Source organism: Oncorhynchus gorbuscha, linkage group LG15 (genome assembly GCF_021184085.1).
Source record: "Oncorhynchus gorbuscha isolate QuinsamMale2020 ecotype Even-year linkage group LG15, OgorEven_v1.0, whole genome shotgun sequence".
NCBI lineage: Eukaryota > Metazoa > Chordata > Actinopteri > Salmoniformes > Salmonidae > Oncorhynchus > Oncorhynchus gorbuscha.
This window is the reverse complement of record NC_060187.1, coordinates 54020215-54040276: the sequence shown is the minus strand read 5'-3', so window position 1 is coordinate 54040276 and position 20062 is coordinate 54020215. Positions and strand designations below refer to the sequence as shown.

Below are 20062 nucleotides of genomic sequence, written 5' to 3'. Positions count from 1 at the left end.
TCCTCACGTCAACACATCCCTTCTTACAAACGCTCTTCTTTTTTTCCTTTCATTTTCTTCTCCCTGCTTTTCCTTTTCTCTTTCGCTTCAATGCATGTTTTCCTCACCCTGCTGTTAACCTTCCGTCAGGTAACGGCTGAAATGCACTACGCGACTTTTGTCCGGTCTACGGGCTCTAACCATCAGAGAACCTCTGACATTTAACAATTCAGTCAAGCCAAATCGTGTACACCTGGCGGCCTTAACGGCTGTACAATTCGAAAACTCGCACTTGTTGATAATGGCTGATTTTTACGGCCGAATGTATTCAATATATTTGAAAATTGTCGGGACACCGTAAGTGCCCTTGAGAACCATCAACCGCAAATCGAGTATGCGCTTATACTTTATGGGCTGTGGCACTACGTTTTACTACAGTTTGCTCCGATTTCCTCCGATTTCCAAAAATGCGCCAGGATCCTGTAGATCAGGCTAAAAACCTAATGTCCGTCCAGTTTAAGTTTAAAATAAGACTTAGCACAAACACTAAGTGTAGTGTTGTTACAATTATGAAATGTGCAAGGGCTTAATTTAATTGTCTTACCTACATACCAGTGTTGCTATGAATGTCTTTGTCCATGCTGCTCCTCATTCTGTCACAGTTTCTGTGGTAAGCTAGCCACAGTCATTGGTTTCTCACAGTAATAGCTCCTAGAAAATCTCCATCTCTTCCCATTAACCACAGACCCTTACTGTGTTTCAGGTCCAAGGGAAGCAAGCAGTGCTACACAGGGTCAGTGGGTTTATGTAAGTGACACCAATGTCCAGACGGTACCAGAATCCAGGGTCCTCAACTCTCAAGCCTACCTGCTGTTCTACGAGGAGATGCTGTGACTGCCAGAGCACGGAGCTACTCAACAATCGTTGGTCTCTCAGGAGACCGGGGAAGAGGGGGGGGGGGGGGGGGAGACCTTGCTTTGGGTACACCACTCTCTAAACTTTGACTCCCAAGAGCATGAAACATGGCAAGCACTACATGATGGGATTTGTAGGCCATCAGGGACATGCATTACATTGATGTATACTGGACTGCTCAGCATTGAAGGGTTACCACACTCTTCGTGTCTCGGTCCACTTACTGAACGTCCCCATACAGTTGCTCATACCTCTGTAGGTGAAAGAGACTGAGTGAGAAAGCGAGAGAGTTGCAGAATAGTATGTTTAATTAGCACAAATTATACAGAAAAAAAATGCTATGTTATTTATATTTTACAGCCTGCTGTTGTGAATACGAATTGTATTTTTTGTAGAACATGCGAATGTGTGACTATCATTAAATGGTGATTGCCAAAGAGTTTTTGGTAAAAGAAATAATATAAAATTATGGAAAACATACACAAAAGACTTAAGTGCCAAAAGAATGTGATCTCAAACTATTCCTGAAAGGAGAGGTCCGTAATGTGGCAGGCCATCCGAGTGTGTTTCAGACCAATACATCACTGTGTTTGGTCGGCACTGTTCTTTTCAATTGTATCTCTACGTTTATGCACCGGTGTGCATATTTAAATCTCTAACCACGATGTTTAACAAAGGGACATTGCTACATATATGATTGCTAGCTCGCCGGACAATAAACAGTCATTTTCATTTCATTAGTCTTTTTATCCCATACTTTCTGCTGTAGTTAAACTAAAGGCAGTGAATGTGTTGATCAATCTTCAGATTCAAATGTGTCTCACCATTTATGTTAATCGTTCTGCAAATATTTTTTGGGGGGAATGAAATGGAGATATTTTATCTGTCGGTTGTTGGGACATTTCCAAATTATTCTGGTCAAGTGAAGGATTACTTTAAGTAAAGATACGGTTTGATGAATTTCTTTCAAAACAAATAAATACTCAGTGCCTACACTCTAGGATTATTACGCTTCTGCATGTTAAGAACAAATAATTACGGTGAACTCATATTTGCTTACAGACAGCTTGTGTGAAATGTATATGCAAAACCATGAGAATTTTGTGTTTTTACCACAATACTAAACCCTATATAGATATGGTGCCTCAGGCTAGTGTTTATCTTCAGGCGTTCTTTTCCTTCTGAAAATGTCATTCGATTTCAATAAGGAACTCTGTACACCGTCGGGTTATGTGAAGTCATATATATCGAAGAGAATAAATCTAATTTATGAAATGGGAAACCAACAAGGCTCAGCTTACATGTTCTTATTTTGGTTGGATGTTTGAATCCTCTCTTCTCCCCCCACCCAAAGGAAAGTACTTGATAGTGGATGAGTACGGCTGTTGTTTTCGCACTGGAATTTGTATCATCCCTCTTTACTGTGTGAAGACTGTGGCGGCCATTAGTCAGGGGCTGTCACAGTGAATCCCATAGTTGCCATATTCACTCTGTCGGTGGTGGCGATGTGCCATGACGGGTGCAAAGCAGTGCTGTTTGAGAAACATGTCGTGAGCTGGTGAAGAGGAGGTGGGTGTGGAATCGGGAAAAGGGCAACGTCTAAAAGTATCCCATCTTCCACCCTCCTGGTCCCATACACTGTGACATCCCAATCAAGCTGTTAAAACATTAAAACAGAGTGTCAAGCCACCCACCAACAACACAGCACTTTTTTCAAATGTATTTTTAAAAACAGGGGCCCTCGCTTGGGGACATTCTCTTGAAGGATGAGATGTGATTTTAATCTCAGTTAATGAAAGGGCCTCGTCCTCTTTCCTCTGTCACGGTGGTCATGGAAACCAGTGACAAGGGACCGCTGCAGTGTTCATCTCTTACAACAGTACAATACAAAGGGACAGTGCTCAGGCTCTAAGTAACATTTAGTCACTGTCATGGAAGGCCTGCGTTGCAAAAATAGAAGTGTGTCCCCTTCAAGCTTGGAAGTGTATTGCCTTCAGGGCACTGGTCACATGATACCAAGAGTTTTGTTTCTGACAACCATGTTCTCTGTCAGCATATGTGTTAGGCGACCTACAGTACATGGGTGTTTATTTTAGTCTATAGCGTTATTGTCTTGACTTGTGTTTCAAATGTTTATTTCCAAGGTTTTAAGACAATCACAATACTGGACGGGATTCAATCAATTGAAGATAAGGGGTTTTCGGATAGAGCCAATGTGCTCTGTCCCAGACAGTCCACCAGATGGCTGCATACACTGGATACAGACAGGTGTTTGCCATTGGAACTGAACAGAACTGTGTGCAGTAGGAAAACATCCATCTTTTTAATAGTCAACCACAAGAATGACAGAAATGACAGGCTACAGATCTTGATTGAGATCAATAAAAAATGACCTGGTCTCGAATGCAATAGCTTAGGCCTACTGAAAGAGGGTAGACACACAGATTGTATAATATGACTTCAATCTAACCTGGAAGAAAAAAAGACTTTCCAGTGGCATTGACTCTCATTGATAAAAATCAGGCCAATAGCCTTATTTGGCATCCTGTGTCCACCGGTTCTCACTGGGCTCTTTCCCCTCTGGTCATGCTCTCTATGTGGGTGAACTACCGAAACAGGGAACTGAATGGGGAGGTTCAATTCTAACTGTATGTCCATCTATAATTACGATATGGATGTATTCGTATTTCTAGACCCCCTTGTCCCCAGCTGCTTGCTAAATATTGCTAAATAAGTTCAGGTCCGAAAAATATAATTGCAATAATTATTGATAAATAAAGTTAGTTTTTTTATTCCTTTAATGTTCTTGCCAAGCAATGCATGTTTCATCTTACAAACAACTGATGCAATATTTTATCAAAACAATTCCCCCTGGAAATAGATTACATTACATTGTTTAAAAATATATATAAAATGTTCTAATGCAATGTTTGGACGTTTCAAGTAAAATCAGTTGTTTTGTCCATGAGCCAGACCCCCAAATTTGGACCTTCAGGTTCACTTGGGGTGACAATGTCTCATAGTGGTTTACTTGACGGTCTATGGAAATGTGTGACAGCAGTGCAGCGATGCAGCAATGGGAGCTTTCTCTGTGTTGTCACTCTTTCATCTCGCCATCTTTTCTTTCATTTCTCCACTTTAAGACAATTCACTGTGTACAAATCTAATGAAAGAAACATGAAAAATAATATTTTCATGTCATTCTTTAAAACGATGAGACAATTTGATTTGATTGAACCTTTATTTAAACTAGGCAAACCAGTTAAGAACAAATTCTTATTTACAATGATGGCCTACCAAAAGGCCTCCTGGGGGGACGGGGGCTGGGATTAAAAACACACATCACGACAACACTACATAAAGAGAGACCTAAAACAACATAGCATGGCAGCAACACATGACAACGCAGCATGGTAGTGACAACAACATGGTAGCAACACAACATTGCAGCAGCAAAACATGGTAGCAGCACAAAACATGGTACAAACGTTATTGGGCACAGACAACAGCAAAAAGGCAAGAAGGCAGAGACAACAATACATCACGTGAAGCAGCCTCAACTTTCAGTAAAAGTGTTCATGATTGAGTTTTTGAATAAAGAGATGGAGATAAAACTGTCCAGTTTGAGTGTTTTTTTTGTAGCTCGTTCCAGTCACTAGCTGCAGCGAACTGAAAAGAGGAGTGACCCAGGGATCGGTGTGCTTGTGGGACCTTTAACAGGATTGGTGGCAAATCTGATAGCCGAATGGCAGAAAAACATTTAAGATTTTACCCTATGACAAACAATGGTTGTATACAAGTTATTGCTCACATATCCCCTTTCATCAGATATCATTGGAAAGCTTAGATTCCCAGCTATCCATCAGACACATTTTCAGAATGTTCAGGTCAACAGAACGTTGACCTTGAGGCCAGGGGACATATCAGAATTACCTCTCTAGAAATTGCTTTAAAAAATAAATCCTGGTTCATTTCAAAATTAGTTTCAAGTGGGTCTGAAAGATCATGAAATTACTTTTGAAATTATACACTGCTCACAAAAATAAAGGGAACACTTAAACAACACAATGTAACTCCAAGTCAATCACACTTCTGTGAAATCAAACTGTCCACTTAGGAAGCAACGCTGATTGACAATAAATTTCACGTGCTGTTGTGCAAAGGGAATAGACAACAGGTGGAAATTATAGGCAATTAGCAAGACACCCCCAATAAAGGAGTGGTTTTGCAGGTGATAACCACAGACCACTTCTCAGTTCCTATGCTTCCTGGCTGATGTTTTGGTCACTTTTGAATGCTGGCGGTGCTTTCATGCTAGTGGTAGCATCCAGGATGGCACATCAATGCGAGCTGTGGCAAGAAGGTTTGCTGTGTCTGTCAGCGTAGTGTCCAGAGCATGGAGGCGCTACCAGGAAAGAGGCCAGTACATCAGGAGATGTGGAGGAGGCCGTAGGAGGGCAACAACCCAGCAGCAGGACCGCTACCTCCGCCTTTGTGCAAGGAGCAGGAGGAGCACTACCAGAGCCCTGCAAAATGACCCCCAGCAGGCCACAAATGTGCATGTGTCTGCTCAAACAGTCAGAAACAGACTCCATGAGGGTGGTATGAGTGCCGGATGTCCACAGGTGGGGGTTGTGCTTACAGCCCAACACCGTGCAGGACGTTTGGCATTTGCCAGAGAACACCAAGATTGGCAAATTCGCCACTGGCACCCTGTGCTCTTCACAGATGAAAGCAGGTTCACACTGAGCACATGTGACAGTCTGGAGATGCCGTGGAGAACGTTCTGCTGCCTGCAACATCCTCCAGCATGACCGGTTTGGCGGTGGGTCAGTCATGGTGTGGGGTGGCATTTCTTTGGGGGGACAGCCCTCCATCACCTCATTTGCTCACATCGCATATAGACTTATTTTTCTACTGTATTATTGACTGTATGTTTGTTTTACTCCATGTGTAACTCTGTGTTGTTGTATGTGTCAAACTGCTTTGCTTTATCTTAGCCAGGTTGCAATTGTAAATGAGAACTTGTTCTCAACTTGCCTATCTGGTTAAAAAAATTTTTTTTACCTATTCCAATACTATGTATGGCCTAATAATAATGATTGTTTTATGCAAAGGCTATTGCCGCCCTCAAGTCAACATTTGTTTTGTTCTTGGATTTGGACAAACCTGTACTAATAAAAGTGGAACTTCTGCTAAGCATTCTCAATACACATTGAAGTACAGTTGTAGTCGGAGGTGTACATACACCTTAGCCAAATACATTTAAACTCAGTTTTTCACAATTCCTGACATTTAATCAGAGTAAAAATTCCCTGTTTTAGGTCAGTTAGGATCACCACTTTATTTTAAGAATGTGAAATGTCAGAATAATAGTAGAGAGAATGATTTATTTCAGCCTTTATTTATTTCATCACATTGCCAGTGGGTCAGAAGTTTACATACACTCAATTTGTATTTAGTAGCATGGCCTTCAAATTGTTTAACTTGGGTCAAATGTTTCCGGTAGCCTTCCACAAACTTCCCACAATAAGTTGGGTGAATTTTGGCCCATTCCTCCTGACAGAGCTGGTGTAACTGAGTCAGGTTTATAGGCCTCCTTGCTCGCATACACTTTTTCAGTTCTGCCCACAAATTTTCTATAGGATTGAGGTCAAGTCTTTGATGGCCACTCCAATACCTTGACTTTAGAAGTATGCTTGGGGTCATTGTCTGTTTGGAAGACCCATTTGCGACCAAGCTTTAATTTCCTGACTGATGTCTTGAGATGTTGCTTCAATATATACACAACATTTTCCATCCTCGTGATGCCATCTATTTTGTGAAGTGCTCCAGTCCCTCCTGCAGCAAAGCACCCCCACAACATGATGGTGCCACCCCCATGCTTCACGGTTGGGATGATGTTCTTCGGCTTGCAAGCGTCCCCCTTTTTCCTCCAAACATAACGATGGTCATTATGGCCAAACAGTTCTATTTTTGTTTCATCAGACCAGAAGACATTTCGCCATAAAGTACGATCTTTGTCCCCATATGCATTTGCAAACAGTAGTCTGGCTTTTTTATGCTAGCCTTTCAGGTTATGTCAATATATGACTCGTTTTACTGTGGATATAAATACTTTTGTATCAGTGTCCTCCAGCATCTTCACAAGGTCCTTTACTGTTGTTCTGGGATTGATTTGCACTTTTCGCAACAATGTACGTTCTTCTCTAGGAGACAGAACGCATCTCTTTCCTGAGAGGTATGACGGTTGCGTGGTCCCATGGTGTTTATACTTGCGTACTATTGTTTGTACAGATGGTACCTTCAGGCGTTTGTAAATGGCTCCCAAGGATGAACCAGACTTGTGGAGGTCTACTTTTTTTTCTGAGGTCTTGGCTGATTTCTTTTGATTTTCCCATGATGTCAAGCAAAGAGGAGCTGAGTTTGAAGGTAGGCCTTGAAATGCATGAACAAGTACACCTCCAATTGACTCAAATTATGTCAATTAGCCTATCAGAAGCTTCTAAAGCCATGACATCACTTTCTGGAATTATCCAAGCTGTTTAAAGGCACAGTCAACTTAGTGCATGTAAACTTCTGATCCGCTGGAATTGTGATACAGTGAATTATAAGTGAAATAATCTGTCTGTAAACAATTGTTGGAAAAATTACTTGCGTCATGTACAAAGTCGATTGCCAACAGTATAGTTTGTGGAGTGGTTAAAAAACGAGTTTTAATGACTCCAACCTAAGTGTACTTTCGACTTTAAATGTACATGTAGGTAGAGTTAAAGTGACTATGTATAGATAATAAACAGAGAGTAGCCGCAGTGTAACAGAGGGGTCTGGGTAGCCCTTTGAGTAGCTGTTCAGATGTAAACACAGCCTAAGACCAGCACAACTGTGGTCAGACAAATTACATTTCATAACATTCACTTTAAAATATTTACAATTACTCTACTAAATCAAATTTGTGACAAATTGTTACTTGGAAATAGCCTGTAATATGTACCAGACGAATGACATGACATAATTTCTGCGGAATTGTTTTAACCCTCGTGATGTGTTCGTTTCATGTTAATTAGTTATGTATTCCCAGTCCAAAATCACCGCCCCATTATAGCTGATCATAAATCCATAACAATACATATATTATCACCTAAAGTTGTGTTTGATATTTTTTTTTAATCAACTTACGTTCTTGTGAACATTACAAGTTTCAAACTTATATTTGCAGTTTATGGCCTGTAGGCCTCATTGACCTGAGCTCATACAACTCGTTTTTTAGGGAAAAAAGCAGAATGTATGGATTATTTAGACAATAACAAATACTCAGATGAAACATATTGTTCTATTTTTCAAAGACTACTTTGGGTCAAAGTTTAACAAGGACTCTCTCCTCCTCACCAGTGTCATGATCAACGATATGATCAAGAGCCTCACATATCGTATATTGTTTGGTCATTGTGCTGCCACAGAATTAATTCTGAGCAAGGCCTCAAAAAAGCTTTATATGCCAGAGTTGCTAGAAAAGTTCTATATATTATTGAAATAATGTTGCAATTATTTGTGAGAATGCCAACAGGTGTGATTCCTGTGGGGGCCAAGAAAGGGAGTGAGGTGTATGTGTGCTCAAACACACATGCATGTGGGGGTCTGGGAGAGGAAGTGTGTCCATCTGATGAATGGGCATGCGCCTGAACTCAATTTTATACACTAATTGTAGTCTCACTAATTCATTTCTAATAACCGGTCATTTTTAACCGGGAACACCACTGGTGTACAAAAGTTAAATAAAACACTCAAAATGTAATGAAAATCATCTAAATGTATTTCGTGTGTTCAGACGTCCTGTGTGGACAATTTTATTTTTATTTATCCGTTATTTTACCAGGTAAATTGACTGAGAACATGTTCTCATTTGCAGCAACGACCTGGGGAATAGTTACAGGGGAGAGGAGGGGGATGAATGAGCCAATTGTAAACTGGGGATTATTAGGTGACCGTGATGGTTTGAGGGCCAGATTGGGAATTTAGCCAGGACACCGGGGTTAACACCCCTACTTTTACGATAAGTGCCATGGGATCTTTAATGACCTCAAATCATGGAACCTTATGACAATCCGATTAAATTAACTACATTTTTCAGAGAGAACACTTGTAAATCGGTCCAATATGACATTTGGCCCTAATTTACTATCAGTAGGCCTACTTTTGGCCCCATAGAGCCCACAATGGTTTGTGACGAGAGTTGCATCTGTGGCTGCCAGCCAGACTACTTCCAGGTCGTAGCCATTTTGAGTGCTTGACGGTGAAGACGAACCAAGTTGGAGAGGTGGGAATCGCTCAAGCGTGTTATGATGTTTAGTTTGTGTCCATTCTCCTGATGCTATAGTAGATTATGTTAGCTGCTGTTCTTTTGAAGCAGTATTCCAAACTATAGCTAGCAATGTTTTTACTTTCCAACCCAAATCTTGAAAACAAGCAAACTGGCGTGTGTTAGCTGGCTAACGTTAGCCAGTTTCATTTCGCACCGAGCCCGGGGAATTTGGGAAACATTGACTGAAGAAGCAGACGAGTAATGCACAATCTTTTAGATACACATGCTCGCGTTATATAATTTTATCCACATAGATATCACAAATGTACTGCATGCAATGTAAATTATATACATTTGTAGAATGAAGTGCAAACGCTAGCTAGCACCACCCAGCAAACATCTATAGCCAGCTGAGCTAATTTAGCTAACGAACATTCATGCCCCTAGCTCCCGCTAGCTAACTAGCTAGCCACAATTACGCAGATCTCAATTAGCTTTCAAGGTTAGCAATTTAGCTGAGCTTTTTTTATTAGCTGGTTTCTGCACTGTCAATAAAAAGCATCTGCATCGATATCAAACTAACGTTACTTGTTTGATCTGATTTCTAAATAGCCACTGGCTACATAACTAGCTTGCTAACACTTATTTCTATTTATTTAACTAGGCAAGTCAGTTAAGAACAAATTCTTATTTTACAATGACGTCCTACCACGGCTATTTATCATTGTAAGTACAGTTCATATTGAGAATATCATTATTCACTCACAGTACTGTCATATCATGCTTTTGCCCCACATTGGCAGGCCCCAGGTGTAGGAACTACAGGGTGAAAGATGTGGGACCAGGGTGGACAGCCCTGGCCACAATGGCCAATGAACCAGCAGCAGTGGATGCAGTCCTTCCAGCACCAGCAAGATCCAAGTGGGTGACATCACCTGTATGCATGACAGCTCAATCATTGCATTACTTACAATTTTACAAAATTACACCCTAAGCAATGCTTCTCTTGTCTTTCTGTGTTGTGTAGGCCAAGTGGACTGGGCAGCATTGGCCCAGGCCTGGATTGCTCAGAAAGAGTCTACAGGCCCTACAGTGGACCAGCAGAACATTCATCCAAATGGACAGGACATCCCTGGCATGGATCCTGTGATGCCTAATAACCATGGCTCCTTCCAGGGTGACACCAATTTTGGCAGAATGTGGCAACCTGGTAAACTCTAAACATAATTTTCTGGGGATGGAGAATATCTAAGGCTTATGTCCGTGATCAGTTTTCTCACGTTGCAAGACCATCATGCTTGCTATACTCAGTATGTACATCATTTGTCTTTATATCTCAGGGATAGAGTGACTTTATCGATGTACTCAAACAAACATGTCATAGGCAAATTTCACATCCACTACATTAACATAGCTGTGCCCCAATCAACTTAGTTCCCCTGCAGTCCAGTAGTTTAATGTTAGAATAGCATGACTGCAAGTGTACGTTTTGATTTTTGGATGGTCTCTTGTAAACACAAGCCTTTTGGTGGGATTAAAGAGATCCTAATGAACAATAACAATGCACATGTGTTGTTGTTTACAGAATGGGGGATGCATGGTCAGCCCCCTCCTCCTCCCATAGACCAGGTGTGGATCCCCCCAGGAACAGGACCCATGGGGACTGGGCCTATGGATGTAGTGGCTCCCTCTGAGGACAGCAACAGCCAGGACAGTCTAGAGTTCTCTGAAGGCCACCACAGGGTCTTCCCCCAGAACAGCCACGGCTTCGGGGGTCAGCCCGACAACTACGCCATGAACCCAATGGCCATAAACCAGTTTGATTATCAGGTACACACACACACACAAACTTACAGTAGAGTTTCATGGCTGCTCTGTCATTCAACTATTTTGGATGGTCCTCATTGTCTCGCCCTCTGTAGCATGGGGCGGCTGCCACCTACGGCCCCACTCCCACAGGGTTCCACGCTCCATACTGGCAGCAGGGTCACCCACAGAACAGACGGGACAGGCCCCCAGGCTTTAGGGACCGCCAGAGATCCCCCATCCAGATCCCCAAACAAGATGCTCCTGCTGCTGCCCTCGGTGAGCATCTTCACCAACACACGGGTACAAAAACGTCCTCATTAAATGGGTGGTGATCAGGATTTCATCCTTGGACACTTACTGCTGCAACAGAGGCACAGGCTTGCTTCAACTCTCTTTCCGTTCATACCCACACCATCCAAAATGTTGTATCTCACCATGTTTTGTATCTCAGTGTTGCTCTCTACTTTTCTTAATTAGCTTTCCCAGGCACGCAGGAAAACAGACACACACACACAGCGTCCAATGACCTGGCACTCCTCTCAGATGCGGTGAAGAGGCGTACCCTGCCGGCCTGGATCCGAGAGGGCCTGGAGAAGATGGACAGGGAGAAACAGAAGAAGCTGGAGAAGGAACGCATGGAGAAACAGCGTGCCGAAATGGCTAAAGATGAAGACAAAGAGAGTGACACAGTGGACGAGGGAGGCGATGGGCCTCGTTTACCCCGCAAGAGTAAATTTGTAAGCATCAATCTTTTTGTTTCCATGGTGTCATGAATCCCATTAATCTTATGAACAGAACAATGAGTTGAAAAATCCCCCAAATAATTTCATTATATTTTTGTAAAACTGTGACACTGGTGAGCTTTCAGGAGGTCCTGTTGTCATGTCTTTGTATATCTGACCTACCACCCCTTTCTCTCCCCTGTAATAGGACAGTGATGATGAAGAGGGTGATGAAGAGGAGAGGGAAGATGAGGACCGGGTCCTGACCAGGAAGCAGGAGCTGGCCAGCAGGAGCCCGTCACCTCCACTGGAGGACCAGAGCGAACCAGAGATGACCGAGGAGGAGAGAGAGTTCCAGCTGGTTAGTTTTGGCCTACGGCTACTATTCTGACACATTGGGGTGCGTGTAGGCTGGGCGATATATCTAATTCTTATGAATGTTCTTAAGCAATATTCTAAATGCCTGTATCGCAAGAATCTACTTTTTTGTAGGCTACTTGTGTCTTTTTCTTTTTTAAATATTGTCTCTTTTGCTCCTTCTGTGCTGTGTGAACCTTCCCATTTACACCAGAGATCTGTATATAATGACGAGTCGCTCATGTCTCCTCCCTAACAATGGGAATCGTCCCAAGGGCGTGAAGTCATGTGACAAGCTTATGTCTAAAGTAAACCCATAGTAACGCATTGGGCTGATTTTGGACAGATTTTGGCGAGAGCGAAACTGCTCGCTTCGCATCTCCCTCTGTGTTTACACACACACACACACCAAGCCCTTCCGCTCACAACAACAAAGATGAGCAGTCACTTCTTCATCTCTGACAAGCGGTTTCAACTTACTATTTGGATTTGAGGTTTGGTCAAACAGAATCGGTCATATGGACACCGAAACACATTGATACATTATTTTACTGTAATAAAGAAGTTAACCGATCTAACAATAACCTTTTTAGGTCTCAACTCCTCAAATTGCATGTAGAGCACACACTACTAAAATGGAAAATGAATGCTCAGAATGTAGGCGTGGCATTACGGAATCACTAGCAGCATTTTAGCCAAATACCATTATACTAACTGTCTGTGTGTGTTTTATACATTTGCAATAAGCATAAAACACTTGTTATATAAGGAATTGGCAATTTGTTCTCATTCTGAGAAATAAGGTATGCCATTCTCAACAAAATGAACAGGCTAGCACGCTGTTCAAACATTTGGAGACGGACAGAAGTGTGTTTATAGCAATTCAACTGTTCTGCCTTGTTAGCTAGAAAATAGATTAAAGTTAACTTGAAATAGAAAGATGAGCTAGCTACTCACTAGCACGTGGGCTTGTGCTTGAGAGATTCTTTGAGACCTGCGTTCATTTTCTATAATGCCTGCTACAAGAAGTTAGTCATTTTTAGTGAATGTGCATTATGCATGTGCATTTTAATAGACAGACTTGAACGCCAGATCAGTTATTATTGCAAGTTAAACTCTTGATAAAATATTTAAATTATTAGTGGGTTGTGGAAGGCTTACATTTAGCCTAGGTATAATTTCACAAGCCATGAATTCATTAGATCAATGTATTGGACCTTTAATTGTGCAACACAGTTTATTTGGAGAAAACATAAACAAAAAACAATTAGATGTACAGTTGAAGTCGGAGGTTTACATACATTTAGGTTGGAGTCATTAACTTGTTTTTCAACTACTCCACAAATTTCTTGTTAACAAACTATACTTTTGGCAAGTCGGTTAGGACATCTACTTTGTGCATGATGCAAGTAATATTTCCAACAATTGTTTACAGATTATTTCACTTATAATTCACTGTATCACAATTCCAGTGGGTCAGAAGTTTACATACACTAAGTTGACTTTGCCTTTAAACAGCTTGGAAAATTCCAGTACATTGTGTCAGGGCTTTAGAAGCTTCTGATAGGCTAATTGACATAATTTGAGTCAATTGGAGGTGTACTTGTTCATGTATTTCAAGGCCTACCTTCAAACTCAGCTCCTCTTTGCTTGACATCATGGGAAAATCAAAAGAAATCAGCCAACACCCCATAATTTGTTTTTGTGGACCTCCATTAATCTGGTTCATCCTTGGGAGCAATTTCCAAATGCTTGAAGGTACCACGTTCATCTGTACAAGCAATAGCACGCAAGTATAAACAACATGGGACCACGCAGCCGTCATACCGCTCAGGAAGCAGACGTGTTCTGTCTCCTAGAGATGAACATCGCGAAAAGTGCAAATCAATCCCAGAACAACAGTAAAGGACCTTTACTGTGAAGATGCTGGAGGAAACAGGTACAAAAGTATCTATATCCACAGTAAAACAAGTCCTATATCGACATAACCTGAAAGGCCGCTCAGCAAGGAAGAAGCCACTGCTCCAAAACCGCCATAAAAAAGCCAGACTACGGTTAGCAACTGCACACGGGGACAAAGATCGTACTTTTTGGAGAAATGTCCTCTGGTCTGATGAAACAAAAATAGAACTGTATGGCCATAATGACCAATCGTTATGTTTGCAGGAAAAAGGGGGAGGCTTGCAACCCGAAAAACACCATCCCAACCGTGAAGCTCGGGGGTAGAAGCATCATGTTGTGGGGGTGCTTTGTTGCAGGAGGGACTGGTGCACTTCACAAAATAGATGGCATCATGAGGAGGAACATGATGTGGATATATTGAAGAAACATCTCAAGACATTAGTCAGGAAGTTGAAGCTTGGTTGCAAATGGGTCTTCCACATGGACAATGACCCCAAGTATACTTCCAAAGTTGTGGCAAAAAGGCTTAAGGACAACAAAGTCAAGGTATTGGAATGGCCATCACAAAGCCCTGACCTCAATACTATAGAAGATTTGTGGGCAGAACTGAAAAAGGCCTACAAACCTGAGTCAGTTACACCAGCTCTGTCAGGAGGAATGGGCCAAAATTCACCCAACTTATTGTGGGAAGCTTGTGGAACGCTACCTGAAACGTTTGACCCAAGTTAAACCATTTAAAGGCAATGCTACCAAATACTCATTGAGTGTATGTAAACTTCTGACCCACTGGGAATGTGATGAAAGAACTAACAGCTGAAATAAATCTCTACTATTATTCTGACATTTCACATTCTTAAAATAAAGTGGTGGTTGTAACTAACCTAAGATAAGGAATTTTTACTCTGATTAAATGTCAGGAATTGTGAAACTGAGTTTTAATGTATTTGGCTAAGGTGTATGTAAACTTCGGCCATATCGTCCAGCCTTATGAGGTTGTCTTTTGTTATACATTTTTATAGAGCCCTGATGCTCAAATGGCAGCTCTGAAATTTGTGGCCCTGTTCACTATTTTCAATTTGTAAGTGAGAGGGATAAGTAATCCCTCTCACCCCCCTAAGTTTTAGATGCACTATTGTTAAGTGACTGTCCCACTGGATGTCATAAGGTGAATGCACCAATTTGTAAGTCGCTCTGGATAAGAGCGTCTGCTAAATGACTTAAATGTAATGTAATGTAAGAACCATCCTATTCAAGACTGCAAAAATAGCCCTCTTGACAAACAAATGATTAACATTAACTAATGTCAGAGCCTTTTCTCACATTTCTCTCCAAAGATGATTGTGACTAAAACTCTGCTGACGGAAATCCTGCTGGAGGTCACCAACGAAGAGATCCAAACTGTGGCCAAAGAGACACACCGCAAAGCCACCAAAGGTCTGCTTACCCCCATCTCCTCGAGACCACGCATCATCTGTGCCTTTCACAAAGACATCATGTTTAAGCCTGTTTTATATAGTCTGAAAACGTCACTCAATTCATCTCCGTAAGTCAGGGGTAATTGTGTGGCAAACTTGGAGTATTTTCAAAATGTGTTCATATGCATCTTCGACCATTCTCTGCTAATGCAACGGAAGAAAAAGAAAATGTCCTTGGTAAAAAAGACAGCAGAGCAGCTGGTGTATTTAAAACAAAACAACAGTAACCTAAACTGTTTTCCCTGGTTCCTGCTCCTGAAGGTCCTTCTGAATGACTGTGTTTCTGAACCCATTGACTTTATAACAAATGCTCACCTATAGATCAGATTCAAGTGACTTGTCCCTGTTTATCTGACACTAGTGCATTAGTACAGAGTGGTTCTGATCCCCCATTCCAACTGTCTTGACTTTGAATGTGTGTGACAGACTTTGTTTGTTAACCCCCTTCTCTCCGTTTTGTCTCTTTTATTTTTTTGGGGCCAAAGACCGCTCTTGTGAATAGTGCATTATCTGTGCCCCCTTCTCTAGAGACTTCTCTATGGTGGCTGTCTCTATGGTGGCTCTATGTGTTTTAACATGTTGTTCCTGTTGTTGATGTGAATCAAAGCTCCTGCCAAACAGCTGGCACAGTCAAGTGCACTGACTTCTCTGATCGGCATTGGTGAGTTCCCCCTCTTTTCTTCCAGGCGGGGGGGGGTAAGAATCAGAGCTCAAACCCCTGTCCCCTCACTGCTTTAGTAGCTCAGAAGAGTGACTGAGGCAGCCGAAGGGAAGGGTCCACCTCACAGCTAGGGTTGCAAAATTCCCCAAACATTTCCAAAAATATATATATTTTTATTCCAGTTGGAAGGGAATAAGCTGTCTGAGGGAATCCTCCTACCTGGAATTGTTCTACTGAGATTTCTGATAAAACTGGGAATTTGGGGAACGTTTCTGAAATTTTGCAACCCTTCACAGCACAGTTTGAGTGTCTTAGCCTTACTAAGTAATTTGTTATCAGAACACTAAAGAGCATGCCATCTCACAGTAAGTGAAGTGTCAATGGGTTTCTAGTGTGTAGTTAAGTTGAAAACATAGACAGTGGCTGCGTCTTTGACGGGAAGCTTGGTTGGGTATATGGCTAGTTGCTGCGGTCTTGCTCAAAAAGCTGGGGGCTCTGTTGTGGCAGGTGGACTTGGTGACTATGGCTCGGACTTGAGTGAGAACGAGGAGGAGCACAGTGCCCAGGCGTCCGAGTCCTCTGACACGGACGAGGAGGAGCTGCACCACCGTATCCGGGAGAAGATAGACGCCTTCCGACGCAAGGAGAGGGAACTGCAGGAGAGACAAGCGCAGGAGGCGCAGCACGCACGTGGTGAGGGAACTAAACTCAATATCAATTTGCAGTGGTGATGTTGTCTTTGAGTTTAACATAAATGTTTTGTTTTCTGTGTGTCTCCCAGAAGAGATGGTGCTGGACAGAGTGAGCAGAGAGAGGGGGGATTATGACGAGGGCCAGTTAGAGAGCCTCCACAAACAGGAAGTGAGAGAGAGGGAGGCGGAACCCACAGCAGAGAGACGCAGATCCCGCAGTGAGACTGAGGTTATCAGCGAGGTCAGGCAGGCGGGCCGGGGTAAGGAGCGTGGTGCAGGGCGGGGCACCAGTGGTTCCCCCAGCAACGGACGCAGCAGCAGCTCCCATTCCAGCTCCAGCAGCGCCAGCAGCCAATCGTCTTCCTTCTCCTCATCATCCTCGGCCTCCTCACGCTCCTCTTCGCGCTCCTCCTCGCCCCGGAGGAAGAGGAGGCGCAGCCGCTCCTCCTCACACAGGGCCCGTGTTGGTGGCCGGCGCAGCCACAGTCGCAGCTCCCACAGACGTCACGGAGAGCGCAGCGTCGACAAGGCCCGAGAGAGGAGGAAGGGCAGCCAGAACCACAGCGCAGAGCGCTTAACCCGCCACCGGAACCGTAGCCACTCTCGAGAGCGAAGGGTCAGCAGAGGAGGCAAGAGCAGGTCCAAGGACAGGGCCAGCCGTAGCAAGAGCAGGGACAGAGACAGGAAGAGGAGGGACAGCCGCAGCAAGAGCAGGGACAAGGAGAGGGACAGAGACAGGAAGAGGAGCAGGGAGCGCAGGGACAGTCGCAGCAAGAGCAGGGACAAGGAGAGGGACAGAGACAGGAAGAGGAGCAGGGAGCGCAGGGACAGTCACAGCCGCAGCAAGAGCAGGGACAAGGAGAGGGACAGAGACAGGAAGAGGAGCAGGGAGCGCAGGGACAGCCACAGCAGCAAGCACAAGCAGAAAGCCTCCAGCAAGGATAGGGACAGGAAGAAAGACCGGAGCGGCAGCCACGACAAGGAGAGAGAGAAGAAGAAGGAGAAGGAGAAAGAGTCAGATAGGAAGAAGCAGAAAGCCAAAGAGAGGGAAAAGGAGAAAGCGAAGGAAAAGGAGAGGGGGAAGGAGAAAGATAGGGATAGGGAGGTGAGCTCTGTGGTGGTGGAGGAGAGCAACTCCAAAACCAAGAAAAGGAAAGAGAGCAGCGATCACACAGACCCTCAGGGTGACAAGCACTCCCATCAGGGTAGCAAAGCTAGCAAGAAGGGCTCTACCAAATCTAGCAAGAGGTACTCTGACTCCGAGTCGAGCAGGTCCCCCACCCCCGAGCTTAGCAAGGAAAAGAAGTCTAAGAAATCCAAACGTAGTCGCTCAAGATCAACGGAAAAATCTCACAAGTCTGGTAAGAAGGCAAGCCGCAAAAACAAGTCTAAGTCACGATCAAGGTAGTATTCCATTTTTTACCATCTCTTTTTCTGTTGTATCATGTTGTGTGTGTCGTATTTGAGGCCTACTGCCCAGTAATATTATTTTTTAGCACTACTTTCCTTGTTTTCTGTCAGGGCTCAAGGCTACCTTACAAAGTGAAATAATAAATATTTTCATGTGTTAAAAAAAGGAACCATTTGTAGCCACGTTTCTGTTCCTCAGATTGTCTCCGTAGTGCCCACTGTTGGCCATGTGCAGCATATCAATCCATTTGAATGCCTTGTGTGAATGTCGTAACTGTTCTTCCCAAAGGAGAGTGACCAAGTTCATTCGGGAATCAATGCAATATATTGTCCTCATGATGAGCTGATGTTAACAGGGCCCCAGTGAGGGTGTGTTTATTTTGCCTGTGTGTCATTTTGCATGAGTGTGTGTGAGAGTGGTGCAGCACCATTAATGTTCCCCTTTGCGTCTCTGTTTCAGGTCCACGTCTCCCACCAGGCGCAGGCGTTAAGGAGCGCAGGGCTCCCTGATCTGTGCACTTACATTTAAATTCCATGAGTTTAACAGGCTTGTCTCATTATAGAGGCAACGGTGTAGGTGAACTCTCCACTCCCACCCCCCACCTTCTATCTTTGTAAATATGTGATTTTTAAGTGCAAGTTGGCAAACAGGACATTTTGAATGCTAGGTTTTTGCCTTCTATCATGCAAAGCTCGGGGGCTTTGTAGTCAGTAGAATCTTGGAAAGATGTCATTTTAAAAAGCTTAACAGAATAAACGTATTAATGTAAATTGTCCAATAAAAGTGAAATGATCCCTTGTTCTGGGTATTTTCTTTGTCTACTGTATAACTGTTCCCCGATGATGAACTCATCCAGGACTGCATGGGAAACACAATTTATGTACCACACTAAAGGCATGACTGAAGTGTTGAATGTCACTCATTTGTTAGTGGAGTAGATGCATTTATTTTTAAAAATAAAATGAGATTGACATGTGCAACTGACTTTCAAATCATTATTTTATGATTTTTTTAGGGTTATCATTAAACCTGCAGTAATTTAGATTGAGTGCAATTGATAACATGCCATTATTGTGTTTAATTCATATAATTTGGAATAGTCTTTTAGAAATTCTAATGGCAAAGAGGAACATTTTTGTATTTCAGCTATATGAACACTACAAATTCACCATATTTTATACATACTGAACTAAAATAAACGCACCATGTAAAGTGTTGATTTGATGAGTTGAAATAAAAGCTTTTTTCTCTCATTTTTGTCCACAATATTGTTTACATCTCTGTTCATGAGCATTTCTCCTTAGCCAAGATAATTCATACACCTGACAGGTGTGGCATATCTAGAAGCTGATTAAACAGCATGAGTGCTGAGTACAATAAAAGGCAACTCTTAAATGTGCAGTTTTGTCACAACACAATGCCACAGATGTCTACATTTTGAGGGAGTGCGCAATTGTCATGCTGACTGCAGGAATGTCCACCAGAGAATGTAATGTTAATACTGCCTCTTTGCCTATGCCCTTCCAGGTCCACACATGGCTGCACCCCTGCCCAGTCATGTGAAATCTATAGATTAGGGCCTAATTTATTTATATCAATTGACTGATTTCCTTATGAACTGTAGCTCAGTAAAATAGTTGAATTAGTTGTGTTTATATTTTTAAGTATATATTACTGGCACAGTCCAATTTCAGCTTTATGTTATGCATGAAATATACAACAATACAGTACACAAGATTTATATTAGCCTGAATTCCTGCAGATGGCGATATTGACTCGTTTAATCTTACCGTCCAAAGGGAACGTATGCAGCTGGCTATACATGTATTCCCCGTGG

The 20062-nt window shown here is 42.7% G+C and overlaps 2 protein-coding genes across 7 annotated transcripts in view; both read left to right on the top strand.

The window, feature by feature from the left end:
• LOC123997508 (ubiquitin carboxyl-terminal hydrolase 45-like) overlaps positions 1-1889 on the top strand; it is a 47995-nt gene extending 46106 nt beyond the window's left edge. For all 3 annotated transcript variants that reach the window (XM_046301820.1, XM_046301819.1, XM_046301818.1), the window contains exon 18: positions 743-1889. In XM_046301820.1, the coding sequence (XP_046157776.1) occupies positions 743-873 (131 nt within the window). In that variant the 3' untranslated portion in view covers positions 874-1889. The remainder of the gene's footprint in view (positions 1-742) is intronic.
• Positions 1890-9058: 7169 nt separating this feature from the next.
• On the top strand, positions 9059-19023 carry LOC123997504 (arginine/serine-rich protein PNISR-like). 4 transcript variants are annotated; one of them, XM_046301815.1, is made up of 12 exons: positions 9059-9211; positions 10000-10117; positions 10224-10406; positions 10782-11026; positions 11119-11281; positions 11483-11742; positions 11936-12088; positions 15321-15420; positions 16069-16122; positions 16630-16815; positions 16907-18218; positions 18685-19023. In XM_046301815.1, the coding sequence occupies exons 2-12, from the start codon at positions 10030-10032 to the stop codon at positions 18713-18715; spliced, it is 2775 nt and encodes a 924-aa protein (XP_046157771.1). In that variant the 5' UTR covers positions 9059-9211; positions 10000-10029; the 3' UTR covers positions 18716-19023. The 4 variants fall into 4 exon arrangements, with proteins under 4 accessions (XP_046157771.1, XP_046157768.1, XP_046157769.1 ...); XM_046301812.1 differs by having other exon boundaries at positions 9060-9211; positions 16904-18218; XM_046301813.1 differs by lacking the exon at positions 9059-9211 and adding an exon at positions 9218-9454 and having other exon boundaries at positions 16904-18218.
• Positions 19024-20062: the final 1039 nt, after the last annotated feature.